The sequence below is a fragment of the Oncorhynchus gorbuscha genome, linkage group LG09 (assembly GCF_021184085.1).
Source record: "Oncorhynchus gorbuscha isolate QuinsamMale2020 ecotype Even-year linkage group LG09, OgorEven_v1.0, whole genome shotgun sequence".
Classification (NCBI taxonomy): domain Eukaryota; kingdom Metazoa; phylum Chordata; class Actinopteri; order Salmoniformes; family Salmonidae; genus Oncorhynchus; species Oncorhynchus gorbuscha.
The window spans coordinates 50,059,136-50,084,265 of NC_060181.1; the positions used below are offsets into that span (position 1 = coordinate 50,059,136).

Below are 25,130 nucleotides of genomic sequence, written 5' to 3' on the forward strand. Positions count from 1 at the left end.
CTTTTCAATTGCGAGTTTTGGCATTATTTTTTCGAAAAGGGCGGGGTTTAGGGGGAGGCGCAGACACTGAGTCTCCATTGGTCCGCTAGTTTTGGAGTGACGGTTCATCTTAACCCAATCAATGAACATGATAGACAGGCTTTTTTATATTGCCTACTTAACTAGACGGTCTGATGTCACCACTACGAGCCAATCCCCCCCCCTTTAGCTAACTGGCTAAAGTTGCCTGGCTTGCTTGTTACTTCCAGACACAAATGAGAGAACACCTCAACTCTGAACATTTTACTCGCCCTAGCAGAGCTAGTTAGGCTGTTTTCATGCTATCTAGAGCGTTAGTGACTAACTGTGCTGCTAGCAACAATTGAATTCCATTTTCGGCCAACCTTTACTGACACCTGTCATATTCAACGGTGTTGCGCGTTCGTAAATTCATCAATTACTCTGTGCTCTGGCACATTCAAACATGAGCGTTTTGGAAATCAGAGTAGATAGCCAAAAGTAATCTACGAATGCACGCTAAATCGACATTATTGATTGGACGATTAGGACCAATGGGAGTAGAGAACGAGATGTGACGAGTTAACTTTAGTGCTTCGGTCCTTTTTGTTGTTGCGCGAACGGTGCTGAGGCAGGCAGTTTCAGCATTTGAAGGTAGGTTTAAACATGTTTTTAACGGTAATCATTGGAGATATATTGATGGCAATCATTACGCTTTCAGTGATGTTTGTCCTTTTTGGGGTAAGTAAACTTCGTTGTCATTACAAATGTATGGCAATTGAGCATCCTATAATGTAAGCTAGCTGCCTTGAACACAGTTAATAGCTGTTCAGATAGTTAACGTTAGCCAGCTACGCAGCGCATGACTCTGGGGATGGAGACTAGGTGGGAGTGATCACACTGTGCCTCGGTCTGCGCTTTTTCTCAATTCCCATGTCGTCAATCGACGATTAAACATTGACTTTCGACAACTACTATGGACACATTGCTGTGCTTTAACTTACATGTGAAGAGGGGTTTCAGACTGCAGTAGCTAGCTAGCTAATATATTCAGGTTGTCTGCCAGTGTCTGTGCCCCTGCTGAGCTGACAGTGTAGCCGAGTCCATTGTCTCCTCAGCACCAGTTTGCTATTCGTGCAATTTGCAGGTGGGTTGAGATGGATATCAGTGTCGGTGGTATTTGTCTAGCTAAGTTAATGTGTGATATTGTAAAATCTTAAATAATGTAATGATTCATAATTGTGTTTTTAGTTTTTAGGAAATTGAAATCTGTCATGCTGTCATCGACATGAATAGATTACTGTTGGTCGTTTGTATTCAGTCTTTGTTAGTGTTGGTGTCTTGTTTTGAAGCTGGTCTTAGTGTAGGAACGCCTCTGCCTTTAGCTTTAATTCAATAAATGCAATGATTGAATTGGAATGTTCTCCAATCTGACTGTCAATTCAGACCACACCACACCTAGTTCATATTGTTCTCTGACCTGTATTTCCAATGGTGCTCCCTTTATTGTCTTCGTGCAATAATCAAATCCAATTCCCGGAAAGAAAACGTTCTCTGCTGACATGATATTACCATAACAATGGCAAGGTAGAATAAATTCTAATTTAGTAACTTAATTTATGCTCTGGTAGTTGTTCCTGATAAACAAGGATGGGAAGGGCTTCATGTCCACACCCTTTTTCTCTCCATTGAAATAAACTATTTTAAACATTTGCCAGCTGTTGTTTTGAATAGGTGCAGTAAGGGTACTGTGAAATCTATTCTCAATCATTTGCTGTATCGCTAATATTCATGCTACATGTCTAACATGAATACAAGTGATCCATCTCCAACGGTCATCTTATAGACAGCAATACCCCCAATTTAATTCTTACTAGGCACATATCATGGCTCTCCACCTTCAGAATCAATAGTTGTCATTGCTTGTATCGATCTGTGTTTCTGTTTAGTGCATGGATGCATCTTTTGATGTATTGTCTTTCTGTCATTAAACCTATGGCTTTGTCTGTATTTTTCCTCCCAGGCAAAGCAACCCTCAGTACTCTGCTGAAATGGCGTCCTCTGGAGGTAAGTGTTAACATGATAGGACTTTATTACACTATTACAATGAGCCCAAACATATTGAGACAGTTACACCTTTTTTGTTGTTTAGTGCCCAATATAAATTAATGGTAAATAATGTATTGTGTCATTTTGGAGTCACTTTTATGCAATTAGCTTCACTATCATATTGTTTAGGTGTTATAACTATGCTATTATCAGTTTGATACCTACTTGTATCAACATTGATGGATTCCCTATTTTCACAGAGATCCTGGTCAAGGAGTTGGACAAGCGTGCTTCAGGTCAAGCATTTGAGGTAATCTTGGCCCCCGATGCCAAGGGTGAAATCCCCCTACCTCCCCCAAAGGAGAAGAAGGAGATGTCCCTAGAGGAAATCCAGAAGAAACTGGAGGCTGCAGAGGAGAGACGCAAGGTACTTACAGTCAGATATACACAAATAAGTATCAGGAAATGGAGCCGCATCCACCTTACAGGTTTAGTTCATTTATGTTTTATTATTTTCTAGCTCAGGTTTGGTCCCACTAGCCTACCACTAACTTCCTATGTGACTTTGATTTTCTAATTTGATCAGAGTCATGAAGCAGAGGTGCTGAAGCACTTAGCTGAGAAGAGAGAGCACGAGAAGGAAGTTCTGAAGAAAGCCATGGAGGAGAACAACAACTTCAGCAAGACAGCAGAGGAGAAGCTCAATCAGAAGATGGAAGCCAACAAAGAGAATCGCACGGCACGAATGGCAGCTCTCAATGAGAAATTCAAAGAGAAGGTTGGCCTCACTGCTCAGCCTGACATTTTTGTCTGACATCTTGACGTAATTTTCTGCAATTCTGAACTTGAGAGAACTTCAAATTGAAAGGCCCAGGTTATGGAAATGGGATGGTGGTTGAAATGCCATGCACACTGTTCAAAGTTATACTTAACTAATCAGTTTAACTAATGTGATTTTCATGTTTTTTATTCATTTTAGGATAAGAAGCTTGAGGAGGTACGAAAGGCCAAGGAAACAAAACCAGAGGGGGAGAACTGATTTTCTTTTGTAATAAAAAATAAAAAAACGTATCTTTTTGTTCTGGTCATTGACAGTATCATATGTTTCATTGTTATAGTTTTGTTCACCTTGTTAGGATTAGTTAGGCTGTCCATTGTTGCTTTTGTTGTGGATGTATAAGTATTTCTTCCCCCACCTCCAGTAGATTTGTGTATTGTAGCTTATGATCTTTGAAATAAGCAGTGTTTTTACCTATAAGGAAGCATGCCACTGTCAGACATTGGTCCTTAACATTGTGAATTGCATAATGTAAGTAAATCCTTGTACCATGTAAAACTGCGGTTATCTGAGATTAATAAAGTTGCAATTGTTCTTCAAAACCTCTAAAAGTCTTAGCCGTTGTGGGGGGTAGGGTACTAAGCTAACATATTCAATTGTTTTAAAGATGGTCATACCATGGATCATTTAGCTATTTGATTTTGATTTTTTTTTAACATTATTTGATATAATATTTAATTTGTCCTTTACTACTATAGTTTATAGAAACGCTTTGAATAACACATTCATACATGGCAAAACAAATTAATCATAAGGAATAAGGTTTTTGAAGTGTCTGTTCTATATCTAGGATATATATGAAAGCTCAGGAAATAGATATATTTGTAAACACATTTAATCCCTTATTTTTGTTGGCATAAATCGACTTCCATACTTCGTTTTGTATGGGTTACATTCAGAAGAGTCCCGTTATTCTGCCCTTGAGTTGCGTTCCCATGCAAAACTAGATAGATAGCTAACAACTAAGTCTTCAATAAAACTCCCAAGGCGTGACTTTTCTTGAATGAATATATTGAAACGTTTATGTTGTGAAACTGCAAAATACAGAAAAGAATATACTTTAGTGTTCAATTCACACCGACATAATGTAGCTGTACATTAAACATTTGAAGTTGCATAAATACAAAGCACGTGCTAAGGTACCATGCATCTGGCATGATGCCAAACCATATAGCTAATTGTTAACCATATGGTAATTGCTCCTTTCATTACTCTAATAATGTATAACCATCTATGTAGAATAACAAAGCATATTACACTAAAAACAGTAACAAAACTACAGTATTGTATATTTTACAATTCGTTTGCATGACGCATGAGCAAAGTAATACAGCTAACGACATACACAAAAGGCATTGCAATTTGTGAGTAAATGCAACCAACATTGATATGTAAGAAACTCTATCAATAACAAGATTATTATCATTAGCTAAATGCTTGAATTGAACTTACAAACAAATATTTTTCCAAGGCTGAAGCGTGACAAGAAATAACTACATTGAAAGACCTGCACCGTAGCCTTGTTTGTAGCTGCTCTATGCGTGCAAAACAAATTCTGAACTTCCTGTTTGCGTCGTCTCTCTAAGTACCAGAAAGCGCCACTAGGGGGCAAATAACACCATTGAACACAATGAAAATCCAATTTAACCATTGTAATAAAATAATCTGTTATCTTCTAACAGGATGGCAGCACACCCGTGACAGACGAGTCCAGTGGGGGGCGTAGAGCAAAATGGGGAACACCATCGTGTACGTGAGAGTCTACCATTTCCATAGAGTGATCATAATAGTTTGCAGGCGCTACATACGTTTTTGTGAGAAGACGATTTTCGCGATGTCTCATGGTCTGACGAACACAACTAGCTCCCCACCTTCCACCGCAGATGCGGAAGGCCTACATACAGCGGGATGCGGTGAATATTAACGCAGCCAATGCAAAAAACAACAACTGATCTCTATCTTAAATTTACAAATTTTGATGGGGATTTTTGTATTATGTTACTTAGATTGACCCACGGTTGCGTCAATAGACTCCTTAAGGATTATTAATGGACTTAATTTATTTGTGGCTTTTGGGTTGCAGATTCAGTTACCTACACCTTCTGTATTGGTGCACACCTAGACTACACAAGTATTTACATTTTGGTCATTCATATTTCGTCATGCAAATTTGATAGACATTTTCAAATGGATCCCACAACATAGTAAGTAGATGTAGCATTGTGGATGAATAGTGTAATTGTATCACCCTCAGTATTTTAATGATGTTATCTTCATATTTTACCTAAATATTGGATAGAGCTAATTGCCATGTTTGTTTACTTGTTATCATAATTTATTATCTAGATGTTCCTTTTATTCAATGCATATATTTTGTGATATAAGGCCTTGATAGTGGTACTGGTAAATATAATGAATTGCTCCATTAAAAAAAGGCAAGTCATTCCTTTGACTCTTCTGACACATAGTGGTAATAGCGCAAAACTATAATGTAGAGCAACAGAAGCTGGAAAATGAAATTAAGATTTCTCTTTTACACATTTTGGCAGTGTATAGACAGTGTTCTTTAGGCATATGAGTAATATTGTTTTATCATTATAAACAATTAAATGAACATATTGTGTTTTGTTGAATTGTTTCACTGATTAAGTGTATCTACAAATGCCATATTCTATTAGTGTAACAGCGTTCGTCTGTTGAAGGAAGAGAGTCGGACCGAAATGCAGCGTGTTTGTTACTCATGATCTTTAATGAAGAAAACGAAACGATACATGAAATAACTAAATACAAAAATACAAAAACAACAAACGGAACGAGAAACTATTACAGTCTATCTGGTGACCACAACACAGAGACAGGAACAATCACCCACGAAATACAAAGCGAAACTCAGGCTGCCTAAATACGGTTCCCAATCAGAGACGAGAATCACCTGACTGATTGAGAATCGCCTCAGGCAGCCAAGCCTATACAACACCCCTAATCAGCCGCGATCCCAAAATAATACAAACCCCAATACCACAAACCCCAATACCAATACTGGCCTACCCAAACATATAACAAAAACACAAAATACAATGACCAAGGCGTGACAGAACCCCCCCCCCTAAGGTGCGGACTCCCGGACCACCTCAAACCATAGGGAGGGTCCGGGTGGGCGTCTGTCCATGGTGTCGGCTCCGGCTCTGGACGTGGACCCCACTCCATAAATGTCCTTGTTCCTCCCCTTCGCGTCCTGGGATAATCCACCCTCTCCGCCGACCATGGCCTAATAGTCCTCACCCAGAACCCCACATAACTGAGGAGCAGCTCGTGACTGAGGGGCATCTCGGGACTGAGGGGCAGCTCGGGACTGAGGGGCAGCTCGGGACAGAGGGGCAGCTCGGGACAGAGGGGCAGCTCGGGTTAGAGGGGCAGCTTGGGACAGAGGAGCATCTCGGGACAGAGGGGCATCTCAAGACAGAGGGGCATCTCAGGACAGAGGGGCATCTCGGGACAGAAGCAGCCCGGGACTGAGGGGCAGCCCGGGACTGAGGGGCAGCCCGGGACTGAGGGGAAGCGCAGTACTGAGAGGAAGCCCAGTACTGAGAGGAAGCTCAGGCAGGTAGTAGGCTCCGGTAAATCCTGGCTGGCTGGCGGAACTGGAAGATTCAGGTTGACAAGCAGATCTGGAAGATTCTGGTTGTCTGGCAGATCTGGAAGAGACTGGTTGTCTAGCAGATCTGGAAGAGACTGGTTGTCTGGCAGATCTGGAAGAGACTGGTTGTCGGGCAGATCTGGAAGAGACTCGTTGTCGGGCAGATGTGGAAGAGACTGGTTGTCTGGCAGATCTGGAAGAGACTGGTTGTCTGGCAGATCTGGAAGAGACTGGTTGTCTGGCAGATCTGGAAGAGACTGGTTGTCTGGCAGATCTGGAAGAGACTGGTTGTCTGGCAGATCTGGAAGAGACTTGTTGTCTGGCAGATCTGGAAGAGACTGGTTGTCTGGCGGCGCTGGGCAGACTGGGAGCACTGGCGGCGCTGGGCAGACAGGGAGCACTGGCGGCGCTGGGCAGACTGGGAGCACTGGCGGCGCTGGGCAGACTGGGAGCACTGGCGGCGCTGGGCAGACTGGGAGCACTGGCGGCGCTGGGCAGACTGGGAGCACTGGCGGCGCTGGGCAGACTGGCGGCACTGGCGGCGCTGGGCAGACTGGCGACGCTGGGCAGACTGGCGGTGCTGGGCAGACGGGAGACTCCGGCAGTGCAGGAGAGGAGAAAGGCTCTGGCTGCGCTAAACAGGTGGGAGACTCCGACAGCGCAGGAGAGGAGAAAAGCGCTGGCTGTGTGCCACTGATGAAGAACCTGGAACCTGGATGTGGCCCAAAGACTGACTGGGTTGGTAACTTTATTTAACAGAACTGGAACTGGTGATACTGGATCGAGGACACGCACAGGAAGCCTGGTGCGGGGAGCTGCTACCGGAGGACTGGTGTGTGGAGGTGGCTCTGGATAGACCGGACCGTGCAGGCGCACTGGAGCTCTTGAGCACCGAGCCTGCCCAAGCTTACCTGGCTCGATGCCCACTCTAGCTCGGCCAATAGGAAGGGCTGGTATGTGCCGCACCTGGCTATGCACCCGCACTGGAAACAGTGTGCGCTCCATAGCATAACACGGTGCCTGCCCGGTCTCTCTAGCCCAACGGTGAGCACAGGGAGTTTGCGCAGGTCTCCTACCTGGCATAACCATACTCCCTTCTAGCCCCACCCAATAATTTTTTTAGGCTGCTTTTCAGGCTTCCAACCACGTCGCCGTGCTTCCTCCTCATACCAGCGCCTCTCCGCTTTATCCGCTTCTATTTCTTCCTTGGGACGGCGATATTCTCCAGGCTGAGCCCAGGGTCCTTTCCCGTCTAATTCCACCTCCCATGTCCAATTCTCCAAGTGGTGCAGCCTCTCCCACTGCAACTGCTCTTCACGATTAACAGGGAGAGTTGGCTCAGGTCTGAACCCTGACTCAGCCACTGTCTCTCTGCGCCCTCCCCCAATAAATAATTGGGGGTTACTTTCGTTTTTTTCTCTGCGTCGCCGTGTTTTCCTTTTTGACTCCATTCGCCTGTAGCCCTCTTCGCACTGCTGAAACGAATCCCAGGCGGGCTCCTGCACTCTCTCTGGGTCGGCCGCCCAACTGTCGATTTCTTCCCACGTCGTATACTCCATGTGTCATGTTTTGTCTTAGATTGTCTTGTCATTATGCTTTCCCTTCTGTTCATTTTCCCCCTGCTGGTCTTTTTAGGTTCGTTCCCCTTTTTCTCTCTCCCTTCCTCTCTCTCTTCTCTCTATCGTTCCGTTCCTGCTCCCAGCTGTTCCTATTCCCTAATCAATCATTTAGTCTTCCCACACCTGTTCCTTATCTTTTCCCCTGATTAGAGTCCCTATTTCTTCCCTTGTTTTCCATTCCTGTCCTGTCGGATCCTTGTCTATTGTTCACCGTGCTGTGTCTGTGTATCGCCCTGTCGTGTCGTGTTTCCCTCAGATGCTGCGTGGAGAGCAGGTGTCTGAGTCTGCTAGGTTCAAGTGCCTTCCCGAGGCAACCTGCAGTTCTTGATCGAGTCTCCAGTCTGTTCTCGTCATTACGAGTGGAATTATGTCTTATGTTTGTAGAATTACTATACTGGATTAAAGACTCTGTTTTCGCCAAGTCGCTTTTGGGTCCTCATTCACCTGCATGACACCATGCCTCTACCGTCCATAACGTCCTCCTTTCGCTCCTGCCAGTTTACACACTGCTCGGTCCGTGAGTGGTGGGTGATTCTGTAACGGCGTTCGTCTGTTGAAAAAAGAGAGTCGGACCGAAATGCAGCGTGTTGGTTACTCATGACTTTAATGAAAGAAATGCGGTACATGAAATAACTGAATACTAAATACAAAAAACAACAAAACGGAACTATTACAGCCTATCTGGTGACCACAACACAGAGACAGGAACAATCACCCACGAAATACAAAGCGAAACTCAGGCTGCCTAAATACGGTTCCCAATCAGAGACAACGAGAATCACCTGACTGATTGAGAATCGCCTCAGGCAGCCAAGCCTATACAACACCCCTAATCAGCCGCGATCCCAAATACTACAAACCCCAATACGAAAAACAACATATAAACCCATGTCACACCCTGGCCTACCCAAACATATAACAAAAACACAAAATACAATGACCAAGGAGTGACAATTAGAACCGGGAGGTTTGTCGATCAGGCCTAAAATTTGGTTGAATTAGTGCTACGGTTAAAAACCGAGTGCTGGTATGTAGCCTACTGCTGATATGGCCACAGATGGTCCCTCCACAATGCCAGCATGGTGACGAACATCTCCTCTTCAACCTCAAGAGGCTGAATATATTTTATTTAGAGAAGTCTCTGTGGTCAGCCTCCATTCTTGGACATCATGTTCTGGTCCCTTTATAGTTCACCTACCTCACCTCTATAGCACCTCTATATAAGCTATGTTTACAATCATTCATGTCATGTTAATCATTAATGTTATACTAATAAAGTATTGGCAGATGTGATAAACAACAGATATTACGGTATAAGTCCTTCCAAGCAACAAAACACATTTTAATATTTCTCCCATCTCAACTGTGCTTCAACAAATATGAAACAACCTGCACTTTGAGCAAGTTCTAAAATAAGCCATACATTTCTAGAGTAATCTAAAAAGCAACGATGATGAGGTACTGGACCATTCATCAACAATGGCCCCCGCCCACGGGAAATGTACATGAAACAAATGTGTGGAAATACAATAATTACACAATTGTAACACATAGATTTTTAATATGCTAAATATGCATTCTACCCTATCTTTGCTTGAACAAACACCTGAAAAGCTAGTTTGGAGTGCATTTTTTGTTCCTAAATACATTTGAAATGTATTGGAAACAGGTTACCAAGTCACATACCAGGCATGGAACATGTTCAAATTGCAAACAGAATGTGTTCATCTTGTGTGACATTTCTGGTCGGGCTCTTGCCTATATATTGTTTTAGAGACACCTGTTAAGTCTGAGAAAGATATCCACCGTATGATAGTAGGCTGTGCACATTATGTAATTGTACAATAACGTTTTTGTATTGGGGTCTCAGCAGGTGGTATTGCCAGGGGGAGATAGCTGAGACACCTCTGCAAATTGTATTGAAAGTCTTGGTTGGGTCTGACTTGAGTATAAACAATGCAAGCCTTTCACAGACACATCCACAGTGTTTCATACAAAGACACATTGTCAATGCTATCCCCAGCGTGGGTGGAGGGAGAATGTGAGCCTTTATACCTTTATTTAACTGGGCAAGTCAGTTAAGAACAAATTCCTACTTACAATGACAGCCTAGTAACAGTGCATTCTACCCTATCTGTCATTTGGCTGCCTTGTTCAGGGGCCAAATGACAGATTTTTACCTTATCAGCTCGGGGATTCGATCTAGCAACCTTTTGGTTACTGGCCCAACACTCTAACCTATCATCTACCTGCCGACCCGCAGGCAGGGCAGGGCAGGGCAGGGCAGGGCAAGGCAGGGCAGGGCAGGGCAGGGCAGGGCAGGGCAGGGCAGGGCAGGGCAGGGCAGGGCAGGCCCCTCTCCAGTAGACTTTCAAATCAGTAAAACAAGTACATAATTTATGGGGAGTGGGTGTTTCTTCATTTTCAGAGCAGACACTGCATTTCATTCCCTGACAGTGTGCAGTCAAATAAGATCTACGCTATTGGTGAGAATCTAGTGAGAAGATAGGAACCTACACCGTATCTGACCGCTGATTGGTTAGAACATCTGCTCGTCAAAGGTTCGTGGCTCTTTGACGACGGATAGCGTCTTGTTAAAATAAATATATATATATAAAGCCGACAGGCGCTCCACCCGCACAAGAATAATCCAACTTTAGTAATTTTATTGATGAAACAATGTTATTCATATTTGATGTATTAATGAATAATCCAAAGGATTCACTCTTCAAGGTTTTGCACTGATACTGCGTTTGCCTTTTCCAGGTAGGTTTATTTCTTTATTTCTTATGGTTTTCAGCACTGATGGCCACGCCAGAACATGGTCGCATAAAGTGTCAATGTGCATGCCGATAGACCATTTTAATCATGTGCATTCGTATAGAAGGCTCTGTTTTAGTAAATGTCGTATAACATGTAATAGACCAGCTGTTAGCATGGGAAATTGAAGCCTATTCTGCATGCAGTTTACCCATCCATGATCACGTGTCGGCTTAATTCGAATGTCTTTTTCCAGAAATACCCAATTTGTGTTCATATTTGGCTATGTCGATAATTAGGATAACATATTGATCAGCCGTTTCCATGCAATTATCGATTGTTAGCTAGTAGGCTAAAATAGGCCTCACTGTTGGATGCCTTGACTAAATCATTTACATTAGAATATTGTTCCACAGTCTCAAAGCTTCTGGATTCGTTTATACTCAAGCAATTCTTCACCTATGAATATTTTAAAGACAGCTATGCATGCAACCAATGTAAAAATCGTACGGTGGAGACCGGCAGGATGGGGAATATGTCACATGATTCTCTTCCCATTCAACGATCACTCTATGATACAATTTTTTCTTAGCACTCAATCATTTACGTGGCCCCCTCTTCTTGTCCCCGTACCTTTTTCAACTCTAACATGGTCATGGGATGAGTGCACACGTGGAATACAATTCTCAGTAGCATAGGCATTCTTTCGCTTGCCCTGTATTTTTAAATAAATGCAAATTAAGTAGCAATTGGGAATTTGAGGAAGCTGTTTAATTTACTGAAGACTATTAATATGCACCCCATGTGTAGGCCTAGGCTCCAGAATTTACATATTTGTGCTGCTGACAATGCAAATATACATTAGTAGCCTTGTATTTTTTGTAAGATTTTATTTTAGACAGTAGAGATAGACAAAAGACAATAGACAACTTAACATTTCAGACATAGATCCACTAAACTAGACATTACATTGACTGGGACTTAAATGCCCAACCTTCAACATAAAGAAAAAAGACAAAAAACACCAACTCAGACATACAGTACCAATCAAAAGTTTGGACAGACCTACTCATTGAAGGGTTTTTCTATTGTAGACTAATAGTGAAGACATCAAAACTATGAAATAACACATATGGGATCATGTAGTTAACAAAAAAGTGTTTTTATATTTTATATTCTTCTAAGTAGCCACCCTTTGCCTTGATGACAGTTTTACACACTGTTGGTATTCTCTCAACTAGCTTCATGATGTAGTTAGCTGGAATGCATTTCCAACTGTCTTGAATGAGTTCCAACATATGCTCAGCACTTGTTGGCTGCTTTTCCTTCACTCTGTAGTCCAACGCATCCCAAACCATCTCAAATGACTTGGGGTCGGGTGATTGTGGAGGCCAGGTTATCTGATACAGCACTGCATCACTCTCCATATTGGTAAAATAGCCCTTACTGTTGTGGTCGTTTAGAGATGGAGACCAAGGCTCGGCGTGGTAAGCGTACATCTTTCTTTAATTGATGACACCAAAAAAAAAAGATAAACGAACGTAAAGTTCTGTAGTGCTGGAAAGCAACAGTACATAAACAAGACCCCACAAACTCAGGTGGAAAACAGGCTGACTATGATCCCCAATCAGAGACAACGATAGACAGCTGCCTCTGATTGGGAACCATACCCGGCCAACAAAGAAATAGAACACATAGATTTGCCCACCCAAGTCGCACCCTGACCTAACCAAATAGAGAATAAAAAAGGCTCTCTAAGGTCAGGGCGTAACACTTACATAGCCTGGAGGTGTGTTTTGGGCCATTGTCCTGTTGAAAAATAAATGATAGTCCCACTAAGTCCAAACCAGATGGGATGGCGTAACCCTGCAGAATGCTGTAGTAGCCATGCTGGTTAAGTGTGCCTTGAATTCTAAATAAATCACAGACAGTGTCACCAGCAAAGCACCCACACACCATCACACCTCCTCCATGCTTCACGGTGGGAACCACACATGCGAAGGTCATCCGTTCACCTACTGTGCGTCTCACAAAGATACGGAGGTTGGGAACCAGAAATCTCAAATTAGGACTCATCAGACCGAAGGACAGATTTCCACCGGTCTCATGTCCATTGCTCGTGTTTCTTGGCCCAAGCAATTCTCTTTTTCTTATTGGTGTCATTTTAGCAGTGGTTTCTTTGCAGCAATTTGACCATGAAGGCCTGATTCACGCTGTCTCCTCTGAATAGTTGATGTTGAGATGTGGCTGTTACTTGAACTCTGTGAAGCATTTTTACAGGCTGCAATCTGAGGTGCAGGTAATTGCCGATTTCGGAGGCTGGTAACTCTAATGAACTTATCCTCTGCAGCATAGGTAACTCTGGGTCTTCCGTTCCTGTGGAGGTCCTCATGAGAGCCAATTTCATCATATCGGTTTTTGCGACTGCACTTGAAGAGAACGTTTTTGAAATGTTCCGTATTGACTGACCTTCGTTTCTTAAAGTAATGATGGACTGTCATTTCTCTTTTCTTATTCGAACTGCCATATTATGGACTTGGTCTTTTACCAAATAGTGCTATTTCTGTATTCCAAGCCTACCTTGTCACAACACAACTGATCAGCTCAAACACATTAAGAAGGAAAGAAATTCAAGAAATTAACAAGGCACACCTTTTAATTGAAATGCATTCCAGGCGACTACCTCATGAATCTTGTTGAGAGAATGCCACGAGTGTGCAAAGCTGTAAAGCTTTTGTCATTAAGGCAAAAGGTGGTTACTTTGAAGAATCTCATATAAAATATTGAGATCTGTTTCACCTGTCTTTGTGCTTGTCGCCACCCCCCTCCGGGTGTCTACAATCTTCCCCATTATCCCCAGGGTATTTATACCTGTGTTCTCTGTTTGTCTGTTGCGAATTTGTTTTGTGAAACCTACCAGTGTTTTTCCCCTTTCTCCTGTCTGTTCTAGTTCCTGTTTTCTAGTTTTTCCCGGTTTTGACCATTCTTCCTGCCCTGACCCTGAGACTGCCTGCCGTTCTGTACCTTGCCACACCACACTGGAATATTGACCCCTGCCTACTGTGACCCTGAGACTGCCTGCCGTTCTGGACCTTTTGTACCCTATTTGGATTACTGACATCTTGCCTACCTGTCGTTTTGCCTGCCCCTGTACTAGTAAAAAACGTTTGTTACTTTGACACTGTCTGCATCTGGGTCTTACCTAAAACGTGATACATATGTTTTGATTTGTTAAACAGTTTTTGTTTACTACATGATTCCATATGTGTTATTTCATAGTTTTGATGTCTTCACTATTATTCTACAATGTAGAAAATGGTAAAAATAAAGAAAAACCCTTGAATGAGTAGGTGTGTCCAAACTTTTGCTTAGTACTGTACTTAGATTTCAACAAACATTAATGACATCATACTTGCTCAAACCTTCATGTTCCTACAGTTTCCATACCCATCTTTGTTTGTTCTCAACATACGTTCTTATTTGTCATCATTTTGGTATTTCTAGGGCTTGTAATACTTTATGCCATACGGCTTCAAATTGTTGTATTTTATTTCTATCATTAGGCCACATTTTTTCAATATTTGAATAATATTTTATTTATTTTATTTTTATTTATTTTATTTCACCTTTATTTAACCAGGTAGGCAAGTTGAGAACAAGTTCTCATTTACAATTGCGATCTGGCCAAGATAAAGCAAAGCAGTTCGACACATACAATGACACAGAGTTACACATGGAGTAAAACAAACATACAGTCAATAATACAGTATAAACAAGTCTATATACGATGTGAACAAATGAGGTGAGATAAGGGAGGTAAATGCAAAAAAAATGTCATGGTGGCAAAGTAAATACAATATAGCAAGTTAAACACTGGAATGGCAGATTTGCAATGGAAGAATGTGCAAAGTAGAAATAAAAATAATGGGGTGCAAAGGAGCAAAATAAATAAATAAATAAAATACAGTAGGGAAAGAGGTAGTTGTTTGGGCTAAATTATAGGTGGGCTATGTACAGGTGCAGTAATCTGTGAGCTGCTCTGACAGTTGGTGCTTAAAGCTAGTGAGGGAGATAAGTGTTTCCAGTTTCAGAGATTTTTGTAGTTCGTTCCAGTCATTGGCAGCAGAGAACTGGAAGGAGAGGCGGCCAAAGAAAGAATTGGTTTTGGGGATGACTAGAGAGATATACCTGCTGGAGCGTGTGCTACAGGTGAGAGATGCTATGGTGACCAGCGAGCTTTACCTAGCAGGGTCTTGTAGATGACATGGAGCCAGTGGGTTTGGCGACGAGTATGAAGCGAGGGCCAGCCAACGAGAGCGTACAGGTCGCAATGGTGGGTAGTATATGGGGCTTTGGTGACAAAACGGATTGCACTGTGATAGACTGCATCCAATTTGTTGAGTAGGGTATTGGAGGCTATTTTGTAAATGACATCGCCAAAGTCGAGGATTGGTAGGATGGTCAGTTTTACAAGGGTATGTTTGGCAGCATGAGTGAAGGATGCTTTGTTGCGAAATAGGAAGCCAATTCTAGATTTAACTTTGGATTGGAGATGTTTGATATGGGTCTGGAAGGAGAGTTTACAGTCTAACCAGACACCTAAGTATTTGTAGTTGTCCAAGTATTCTAAGTCAGAGCCGTCCAGAGTAGTGATGTTGGACAGGCGGGCAGGTGCAGGTAGCGATCAGTTGAAGAGCATGCATTTAGTTTTACTTGTATTTAAGAGCAATTGGAGGCCACGGAAGGAGAGTTGTAATGGCATTGAAGCTAATGCATTTGATTCATCTATTGATGGAAGATAATTTGATTTCCAGTTTTTAAGTATTTTTTCCCCCTCAAAATTATTGACGAGAAAATAATGATCCAACCCATCGGATATCTCACTTCACCCTCATATATGCCATGTCTTGAAATATGTTAGACAGATGGATTAAAATTAAATTTACATTGTAAAACTTCTGATAGTCAACTTTCTAACTCTTCCCATATCTTTTGTACTTCATAGCACTCCCAGAAGTCATGAATTATTGAGTAATTGTTTGTTTTACATGACTCTACCATTGTGCTGTAGAATTTGTGTATTTTGTCTCTTGTGTAGTACGTTCTATGCATTAGTTTAAACTTGATTATGTCACATTCTGTCCATCGTTCGTATGTGTTTTCCTTGTTTTAGTGTTGGTCAGGACGTGAGCTGGGTGGGCATTCTATGTTGTGTGTCTGGTTTGTCTATTTCTATGTTTGGCCTGATATGGTTCTCAAGGCACCAGTGCTCCTCAGTCCAGCGCTGCCAGAGCCTTTTTCTCCAGTCAGCCCAGCGCCGTCTGAGCTACCAGTCTGCCCAGCGCCGTCTGAGCAACCAGTCTGCCCAGCGCCGCCAGTGCCGCCAGTCTGCCCAGCGCCGCCAGTGCCGCCAGTCTGCCAGGATCCGCCAGGATCTGCCAGTCAGCCAGGATCCGCCAGTCAGCCAGGATCCGTCAGTCTGCCAGGATCCGCCAGTCTGCCAGGATCCGCCAGTCTGCCAGGATCAGTTAGATCTGCCAGTCAGCCAGGATCTGCCAGACAGCCAGGATCTGCCAGTCGGCCAGGATCCGCCAGTCTGCCAGGATAAGTTAGATCCGCCATTCAGCCAGGATCCGCCAGTGTGCCAGGATCCGCCAGTCAGCCAGGATCCGCCAGTCTGCCAGGATCTGCCAGCCAGTCTGCCAGGATCAGTTAGATCTGCCAGTCAGCCAGGATCTGCCAGTCAGCCAGGATCTGCCAATCGGGCAGGATCCGCCAGTCGGCCAGGATCCGCCAGAACTGCCAGTCGGCCAGGATCTGCCAGTCGGCCAGGATCTGCCAGTCGGCCAGGATCTGCCAGTCGGCCAGGATCAGCCAGTCGGCCAGGATCCGCCAGTCGGCCAGGATCCGCCAGATCTGCCAGTCGGCCAGGATCTGCCAGTCAGCCAGGATCAGTTAGATCCGCCATTCAGCCAGGATCCGCCAGTGTGCCAGGATCCGCCAGTCAGCCAGGATCCGCCAGTCTGCCAGGATCCACTAGTCTGCCAGGATCAGTTAGATCCGCCATTCAGCCAGGATCCACCAGTGTGCCAGGATCCGCCAGTCAGCCAGGATCCGCCAGTCTGCCAGGATCCGCCAGCCAGTCTGCCAGGATCAGTTAGATCTGCCAGTCAGCCAGGATCTGCCAGTCAGCCAGGATCTGCCAGTCGGCCAGGATCCGCCAGTCGGCCAGGATCCGCCAGAACTGCCAGTCAGCCAGGATCTGCCAGTCAGCCAGGATCTGCCAGTCAGCCAGGATCTGCCAGTCGGCCAGGATCCGCCAGTCGGCCAGGATCCGCCAGAACTGCCAGTCGGCCAGGATCTGCCAGTCAGCCAGGATCTGCCAGTCGGCCAGGATCTGCCAGTCGGCCAGGATCAGCCAGTCGGCCAGGATCCACCAGTCGGCCAGGATCCGCCAGATCTGCCAGTCAGCCAGGATCAGTTAGATCCGCCATTCAGCCAGGATCCACCAGTCTGCCAGGATCCGCCAGAAGTGCCAGTCAGCCAGGATCTGCCAGATCCGCTAGTCAGCCAGGAACTGCCAGTCAACCAGGATCTGCCGGAACCACCAGCCAGCCAGGATCTGGTAGATCCATCAACCTGCCTGAGCTTCCTCTCACTCCTGAGCTTCCTCTCACTCCCGAGCTTCCTCTCACTCCCAAGCTTCCCCTCGGTCCCGAGCTTCCCCTCAGTCCCGAGCTCCCCCTCAGTCCCGAGCTTCCCCTCAGTCCCGAGCTACCTCAGTCCAGTGGGGCCCGTTGTTAGTTTTCCTAGGCCAAGGTTAGCGGCGAGGGTCGCCACTCAAGGGACACTAAGGAGGTGGACTAAGACAATTATGGAGTGGGGTCCACGTCCAGCGCCAGGGCTGCCACCGCGGACAGATGCCCACCCAGACCCTCCCCTATAGGTTTAGGTTGTGCGTTCGGAGTCCGCACCTTGGGGGGCCAGTGCCGCCAGTCTGCCCAGCGCCGCCAGTGCCGCCAGTCTGCCCAGCGCCGCCAGTGCCGCCAGTCTGCCAGGATCCGCCAGTCTGCCAGGATCCGCCAGGATCTGCCAGTCAGCCAGGATCAGTTAGATCCGCCATTCAGTCAGGATCTGCCAGTGTGCCAGGATGAGCCAGTCAGCCAGGATCCGCCAGTCTGCCAGGATCCGCCAATCTGCCAGGATCAGTTAGATCCACCATTCAGCCAGGATCCGCCAGTGTGCCAGGATCCACCAGTCAGCCAGGATCCGCCAGCCTGCCAGGATCCACCAGTCAGCCAGGATCTGCCAGAACTACCAGTCAGCCAGGATCTGCCAGAACTACCAGTCAGCCAGGATCCGCCAGAACTGCCAGTCAGCCAGGATCCGCCAGTCAGCCAGGATCCGCCAGTCAGCCAGGATCCGCCAGAACTGCCAGTCAGCCAGGATCTGCCAGTCAGCCAGGATCTGCCAGTCAGCCAGGATCTGCCAGTCGGCCAGGATCCGCCAGTCGGCCAGGATCCGCCAGAACTGCCAGTCGGCCAGGATCTGCCAGTCGGCCAGGATCTGCCAGTCGGCCAGGATCAGCCAGTCGGCCAGGATCCGCCAGTCGGCCAGGATCCGCCAGTCGGCCAGGATCCGCCAGATCCGCCAGTCGGCCAGGATCAGCCAGTCGGCCAGGATCCGCCAGTCGGCCAGGATCCGCCAGTCGGCCAGGATCCGCCAGATCCGCCAGTCGGCCAGGATCTGCCAGTCGGCCAGGATCTGCCAGTCGGCCAGGATCTGCCAGTCGGCCAGCATCTGCCAGTCAGCCAGGATCAGTTAGATCCGCCATTCAGCCAGGATCCACCAGTCTGCCAGGATCTGCCAGAAGTGCCAGTCAGCCAGGATCTGCCAGATCCGCTAGTCAGCCAGGATCTGCCAGTTAGCCAGGATCTGCCGGAACCACCAGCCAGCCAGGATCTGGTAGATCCATCAACCTGCCTGAGCTTCCTCTCACTCCTGAGCTTCCTCTCACTCCTGAGCTTCCTCTCACTCCCGAGCTTCCTCTCACTCCCGAGCTTCCCCTCGGTCCCGAGCTTCCCCTCAGTCCCGAGCTCCCCCTCGGTCCCGAGCTTCCCCTCAGTTCCGAGCTCCCCCTCAGTCCCGAGCTTCCCCTCAGTCCCGAGCTACCTCAGTCCAGTGGGGCCCGTTGTTAGTTTTCCTAGGCCAAGGTTAGCGGCGAGGGTTAGCGGCGACAATTATGGAGTGGGGTCCACGTCCAGCGCCAGGGCTGCCACCGCGGACAGATGTCCACCCAGACCCTCCCCTATAGGTTTAGGTTGTGCGTTCGGAGTCCGCACCTTGGGGGGGTGGGGTTCTGTCACGTTCTGTCCATCGTTCGTATGTGTTTTCCTTGTTTTAGTGTTGGTCAGGACGTGAGCTGGGTGGGCATTCTATGTTGTGTGTCTGGTTTGTCTATTTCTATGTTTGGCCTGATATGGTTCTCAATCAGAGGCAGGTGTTAGTCATTGTCTCTGATTGGGAACCATATTTAGGTAGCCTGTTTTGTGTTGGGTTTTGTGGGTGATTGTTCCTGTCTCTGTGTTTGCACCAGATAGGACTGTTTAGGTTTTCACTTTTCTTGTTTTGTATAGTCTGCTCATGTATAGTCGTCTTTATTAAAAACATGAATAACCACCACGCTGCATTTTGGTCCGCCTCTCTTTCACCAGAAGAAAACCCTTACAGATTAAGCATAGATTTTTGGAATCTGTCATTTTGTTATTTATGTTCCAACACTTCCATCTTGTGCCAATATCAGTTATTTGTATGTCTTGGTTCCAATATTTTATATATTTTTTCAAAGGGACTGTCAGTTGGATAGGCTCTCTGCAAAGTTTTGAAGGCTATATCTTACCTATCATATGAATATCCTTTTATGACTCAAATAGGATACCCTCAACATTGCTTTGATGTCCAAAATAATTTAGAACTAAAGTACGTCATATAAAACTGTTAAATTGCATATATTCGAGAGAAAAAAAGTACACTGCTTTGTTTCCGATGTAGACATTATAAAGATATCTGTTAAATGCAATAATCTAACAAACTAATCTACCTCCTCCACCCACCCCCATTACTAAGCCAAAGAATCTAAGCATTGCAACACACATAGACCTAAGGCATATGGATTAGAGTCTAAATCCTCATCAGAAATGATAGCTCATGGCCAGATAGATGTTATTGACTGACTGTGAACTCATTCTCTGCTCTCATCTTCCGTATTTAGTTTGCCATGGCGACTGTGGTGATGGAGCAGATTGGTCGCCTGTTCATCAATGCTCAACCGTTGCGTCAGATTCCTCAGCTGCTCGAGTCGGCCTTCCCTACTCTGCCCTGCACCGTGAAGGCCCATGACGTGCCCTGGGTGTTCCGCGAGCCTCACATCATTGGAGGCTACAGGCAGCCGGACCACAGCTGGCGCTACTACTTCTTCACCCTCTTCCAGAGGCACAACGAGGCACTCAACGTTTGGACCCACCTGCTGGCCGCCTTCATCATCCTGGTCAAGTGCCAAGAGCTGTCCGAGACAGTGGATTTCCTCCGTGACCCCCATGCCCAGCCCCTGTTTATCGTCCTCCTCTCAGCCTTCACCTACTTGTCGTTCAGTGCCCTGGCCCACCTGCTCAACGCCAAGTCCGAGCTCTCCCACTACACCTTCTACTTCCTGGACTATGTGGGCGTGGCCATCTACCAGTATGGCAGCGCCCTTGCCCACTTTTACTACGCCATCGAGGAGAGCTGGCACGCCCGGGTGCGAGGGATCTTCCTGCCCACCGCAGCGTTCCTGGCCTGGTTCTCGTGCTTCGGCTGCTGCTACGGCAAGTATGCCAGCCCGAGGCTACCCAAGTTTGCCCACAAGCTGTTCCAGGTGGTTCCCTCAGGCCTGGCCTACTGCCTGGACATCAGCCCAGTGCTGCACCGCATCTACAGCTGCCACCAGCAGGAGGGGGGCTGCTCCAACCAGGCCGTGGCTTACCACCGCTACCAGGTACTCTTTTTCCTGGTGAGTGCCTACTTCTTTGCCTGTCCCCACCCAGAGTGCTGGCTGCCCGGGCGATGTGACTTCATTGGCCAAGGCCACCAGATCTTCCACGTGTTCCTGGTGCTGTGCACCCTGGTGCAGATCGAGGCGACACGCATAGACTACATTGAGCGGAGGCCCCTCTACGAGCGTCTCCATGACAACCTGGCCCACGACACAGTGGCGCTCTTCGTCTTTACAGCATGTTGCAGCGCTCTCACTGCCTTCTACGTGCGGAAACGTGTGCAGGCGCAAATGCTTGAGAAAGTGGAGTAGGAGCTGTCAGGACAGAGGGATAAATTAGGATAAGGGAGAAATACTTTAATCTGATTTACACTGGAAAGCTAAAAGAGATTAAACAAATCAGACTGTTCATTTTGTAAAAAGATGACCTGCTGGGTTTTTTTTCTCAGTGATTTTTTTGTGGCCTGCCAAATGACATTTTAAACTGGCAACATAGACTTTGTCTTGCGATGTTGACTTTCCATGAAGACAGAGAAACCTGGTAGTTTCTTTCTGTCACAACACAAGCAGTACCTATAACACTTCAAATAACATTGTTTCACTTCACATAAATGGTAACATGAAGCTTGGAATTGAGACTTTTTTATTGTGTTGATTTTCCTCTTAATTTTCCACTCTCTACTCTGAGATCACATGTCATGGCCTAGCTATCTACTGAATAGTCAGAATGACTTTTTGACTATATACAATATTTACTGACCAACTCCAAGCATGACACAAACCATCTCAATAGAGGTATGCAGGAAAGAATGGAAAGTATACCCAAAATGCCCTTAAGTGCATAATAAATAAATAATTGAATAAGAAGAATTTCTCACCAGCTTTTATTTCTTAAAAATACAATGTGAGTTTCAAAGTGATTTGACTCCCAAGTCAAATGTTAGTGCTTAACAAAGACCAGTATTATTATTTTTTTTATTCCTTGGTCATCCCATGATATTCCAGCGAGCTGCAGTCAACACTGCCAAATGACTCATTCTCTGTGTTTTATCTACCATTTTCTCTGCCCATTTTCTCCAAAGCTATGCTTTCTAACTGATTGAGAGATGCCTTTACGGGCTGTCAGATATAATAGTCTAGCAGTTAGACTTGGCTAGAGGCATAGAGCACACAATTTGCAAACCAAACCGAACATTTCTCCTCTAAGAAACAAAAATTGGCCATTTTACTAACATGCGGATTGATCATGTCAAAGAACAAAGCTGGCACTCTTAGGATAGTTGGCGTAAGAAATGGATGGAATTATGTGCCCAAGATTACAATGATGTCTCTTTGTCGTTGTGATAATATTCCTTTTGTATTCAAAGGGCTGGAACTTCAGCTATTTATTTTTCACACCCGATGATGTCAATGCCTTTGTGTGTATTGTTCAGTCTTTTCATGGACTTGACTTTACTCACAAAAGGGCTGTCAGAGTACGGTGACTTACTGTTTGTATATTTGTATATGTATGGTTGGGTATGTATGTGCCTTGAAGCATGTCTCTTTGCGTGTATATATGTTTGTGTGTGATTCAGATGTGAATGTGTTTGAAAGCCTGTCTTTGCACTGCTTTCTTATATTTGAGACCCTGCTCAAGAACATTGTAGTCCTTTAACATCCTCTCAAGTCCCTTAGGGTGACATTTTAAGTCTGTCACACAGCAGCGAAAGGTGAACAAATGACTCATAATAGAGCTGGATTTATTTTAAAACCTATTTTTATGATGTCCATGAAACTGTGGCAATAATATATTTAAATCTAAAGTAAACAATGCATTTATTACACAGGTATTCAAATCAGGACCTGGAGACAATAATTCCAATACTCAGTTTGAATGAAATGCCATTTAAAATGTTAATTTTAGATGAATAAGATAATGTTGCCCTAGTGTTCTGTTGTGAGATGCCTCCTAAAATGTATGTCATTTTATATGTGCTGATCAGATGGAGGTTTGAGGTGGCATTGAACTTTATAGACCTGAGAGCACTGATGGGTTTGGGTTCAACCAATGTCACTGATGTCACCTACAAAGCTTAGACTAATATCTAACAGGTGACGAAAAGGTTCAATCATGACTGACTTACAGGTAACTGGCAAAAGAAAGGAAACACTTAAGGAAATGAGGGATACAAAGTATATTGAAAGCAGATGCTTCCACACAGATGTGATCCTGAGTTAATTAAGCAATTAACATCCCAGCATGCTTAGGATCATGTATGAAAATGCCCAGTTGCCCATTATTTTGGCTACCATGGCTAGAAGAAGAGAACTCAGTGACTATGAAAGAGGAGTCTCAAAGGAGCATGTGTTTAAAGTGTGTGTCCCAGTCACCAGAACTCAACCCAATTGAACACTTATGGGAGATTCTGGAGTTGTGCCCGAAACAGCGTTTTCCACCACCATCAACAAAACACCAAATTATGGAATTTCTCATGGAAGAATGGTATCGCATCCCTCATATAGAGTTCCAGATACTTGTAGAATTTAAGCCAAGGAGTATTGACGCTGTTCTGGTGGCTCGTGCTGGCCCAACGTCCAATTAAGAAACTTTATGTTGGCGTACCTTTATTTTGGCAGTTACCTGAATTTGAATTGTTATGGTTTCACTGATAAAGAGGTTGCAATGCTTCCACACCTTCTACACCTGCATTGCTTGCTGTTTGGGGTTTTAGGCTGGGTTTCTGTACAGCACTTTGTGACATCAGCTGATGTAAGAAGGGCTTTATAAATACATTTGATTGATTGATTGCAATGACTACAATACAATGATTGTGACCCCTGGTCTCCAAACTACCACTGTAAGCACCATTCCTAACACAAACCAACTCTGAGTCATATAACTGTTAACCTTGATACTACTGGCTCTCACTGTCCTGCATGGAGCCTAATTCTAACCACTGTATCCAGTTCTACCCAACATTGCAGGTTACCGTTTTTTGTCAGGAATCTTGTTCTGGAGGCAGCTCTGCAGGGTGGTCACTAGCTGGCACAGCCACAAAGTCATTCAATTTAATTTTAACCTTAACCACACTGCATACCCCAGAGGTGGCACCACAGGTACCAGAGTAGTGTGACAGAAAAATAATTCTGGGGCCCGTAGTTTTTCCTGATCTGATAACCTAACCAGTTAAAACTCATTACTTTATACAGTATGACGTGATTAATATGTTGTAAAAAGGCTGAATATGGGCTATGATGGGACTAGAGTTGAAAACCATGTCAAACTGCAGCAACCTTATAGTTGTTCATATTACTAGAAAGACTAGGGGATTTTCCTATAAACAGTCATGGCCAAAAGTTTTGAGAATGTCACAAATATTAATTTTCACAAAGTCTGCTGCCTCAGTTTGTATGATGTTAATTTGCATATACTCCAGAATGTTATCAGATGAATTGCAATTAATTGCAAAGTCCCTCTTTGCCATGCAAATGAACTGAATCCCCCCCAAAACATTTCCACTGCATTTCAGTCCTGGCACAAAAGGACCAGCTGACATCATGTCAGTGATTCCCTCATTAACACAGGTGTGAGTGTTGACGAGGACAAGGCTGGAGATCACTCTGTCATGCTGATTGAGTTCGAATAACAGAGTGGAAGCTTCAAAAGAAGGGTGGTGCTTGGAAACATTGTTCTTCCTCTGTCAACCATGGTTACCTGCAAGGAAACACGTGTCGTCATCATTGCTTTGCACAAAAAGGGCTTCACAGGCAAGGATATTGCTGCCAGTAAGATTGTACCTAAATCAAACATTTATCGGATCATCAAGAACTTCAAGGAAAGCGGTTCAATATTCTGAAGAAGGCTTCAGGGCGCCCAAGAAAGTCCAGCAAGCGCCAGGACCATCTCCTAAAGTTGATTCAGCTGCGGGATCGCGGCACCATCAGTACAGAGCTTGCTCAGGAATGGCAGCAGGCAGGTGTGAGTGCATCTGCACTCACAGTGAGGCAAATACTTTTGGAGGATGGCCCGGTTACGAACCCGGGTCTCCGGAGTGAGAAACAGTCACTTAACCAACTGAGCCACGAATAGTCGGCAGAACCCAGAAGATGAGGCAGACACAGCAGTACTTGAGACGGTGTATTTAATGAAGTAAAAAGTGAAGTTCTTCAGGAAAACATGTAACTCCACAACCTCAAAAGGAATCCTACAAGAACAAA

At 45.1% G+C, this 25,130-nt stretch overlaps 2 protein-coding genes across 5 annotated transcripts; both read left to right on the forward strand.

Annotated features, from left to right (window-relative positions):
• Window positions 1–235: 235 nt before the first annotated feature.
• LOC124043739 (stathmin-like) lies at window positions 236–3,426 on the forward strand. 4 transcript variants are annotated; one of them, XM_046362652.1, is made up of 5 exons: window positions 236–738; window positions 2,021–2,064; window positions 2,307–2,473; window positions 2,633–2,824; window positions 3,026–3,426. In XM_046362652.1, the coding sequence occupies exons 2-5, from the start codon at window positions 2,049–2,051 to the stop codon at window positions 3,083–3,085; spliced, it is 435 nt and encodes a 144-aa protein (XP_046218608.1). In that variant the 5' UTR covers window positions 236–738; window positions 2,021–2,048; the 3' UTR covers window positions 3,086–3,426. The 4 variants fall into 4 exon arrangements, with proteins under 4 accessions (XP_046218608.1, XP_046218606.1, XP_046218607.1 ...); XM_046362650.1 differs by having other exon boundaries at window positions 237–651; XM_046362651.1 differs by lacking the exon at window positions 236–738 and adding an exon at window positions 756–1,144.
• Window positions 3,427–10,789: 7,363 nt separating this feature from the next.
• Window positions 10,790–21,765, forward strand: LOC124043736 (membrane progestin receptor alpha-like). The gene is made up of 2 exons (XM_046362642.1): window positions 10,790–10,906; window positions 20,172–21,765. The coding sequence occupies exon 2, from the start codon at window positions 20,178–20,180 to the stop codon at window positions 21,240–21,242; it is 1,065 nt and encodes a 354-aa protein (XP_046218598.1). The 5' UTR covers window positions 10,790–10,906; window positions 20,172–20,177; the 3' UTR covers window positions 21,243–21,765.
• Window positions 21,766–25,130: the final 3,365 nt, after the last annotated feature.

Bases quoted from the DNA above. Each gene is read 5' to 3' on its own strand.
- LOC124043736 (XM_046362642.1), top strand. From the start codon at position 20,178: ATGGCGACTGTGGTGATGGAGCAGATTGGTCGCCTGTTCATCAATGCT.
- LOC124043739 (XM_046362649.1), top strand. The intron at 2,065-2,306 runs GTAAGTGTTAAC...CTATTTTCACAG, and splicing joins TGAAATGGCGTCCTCTGGAG to AGATCCTGGTCAAGGAGTTG. The intron at 2,825-3,025 runs GTTGGCCTCACT...TATTCATTTTAG, and splicing joins ATGAGAAATTCAAAGAGAAG to GATAAGAAGCTTGAGGAGGT.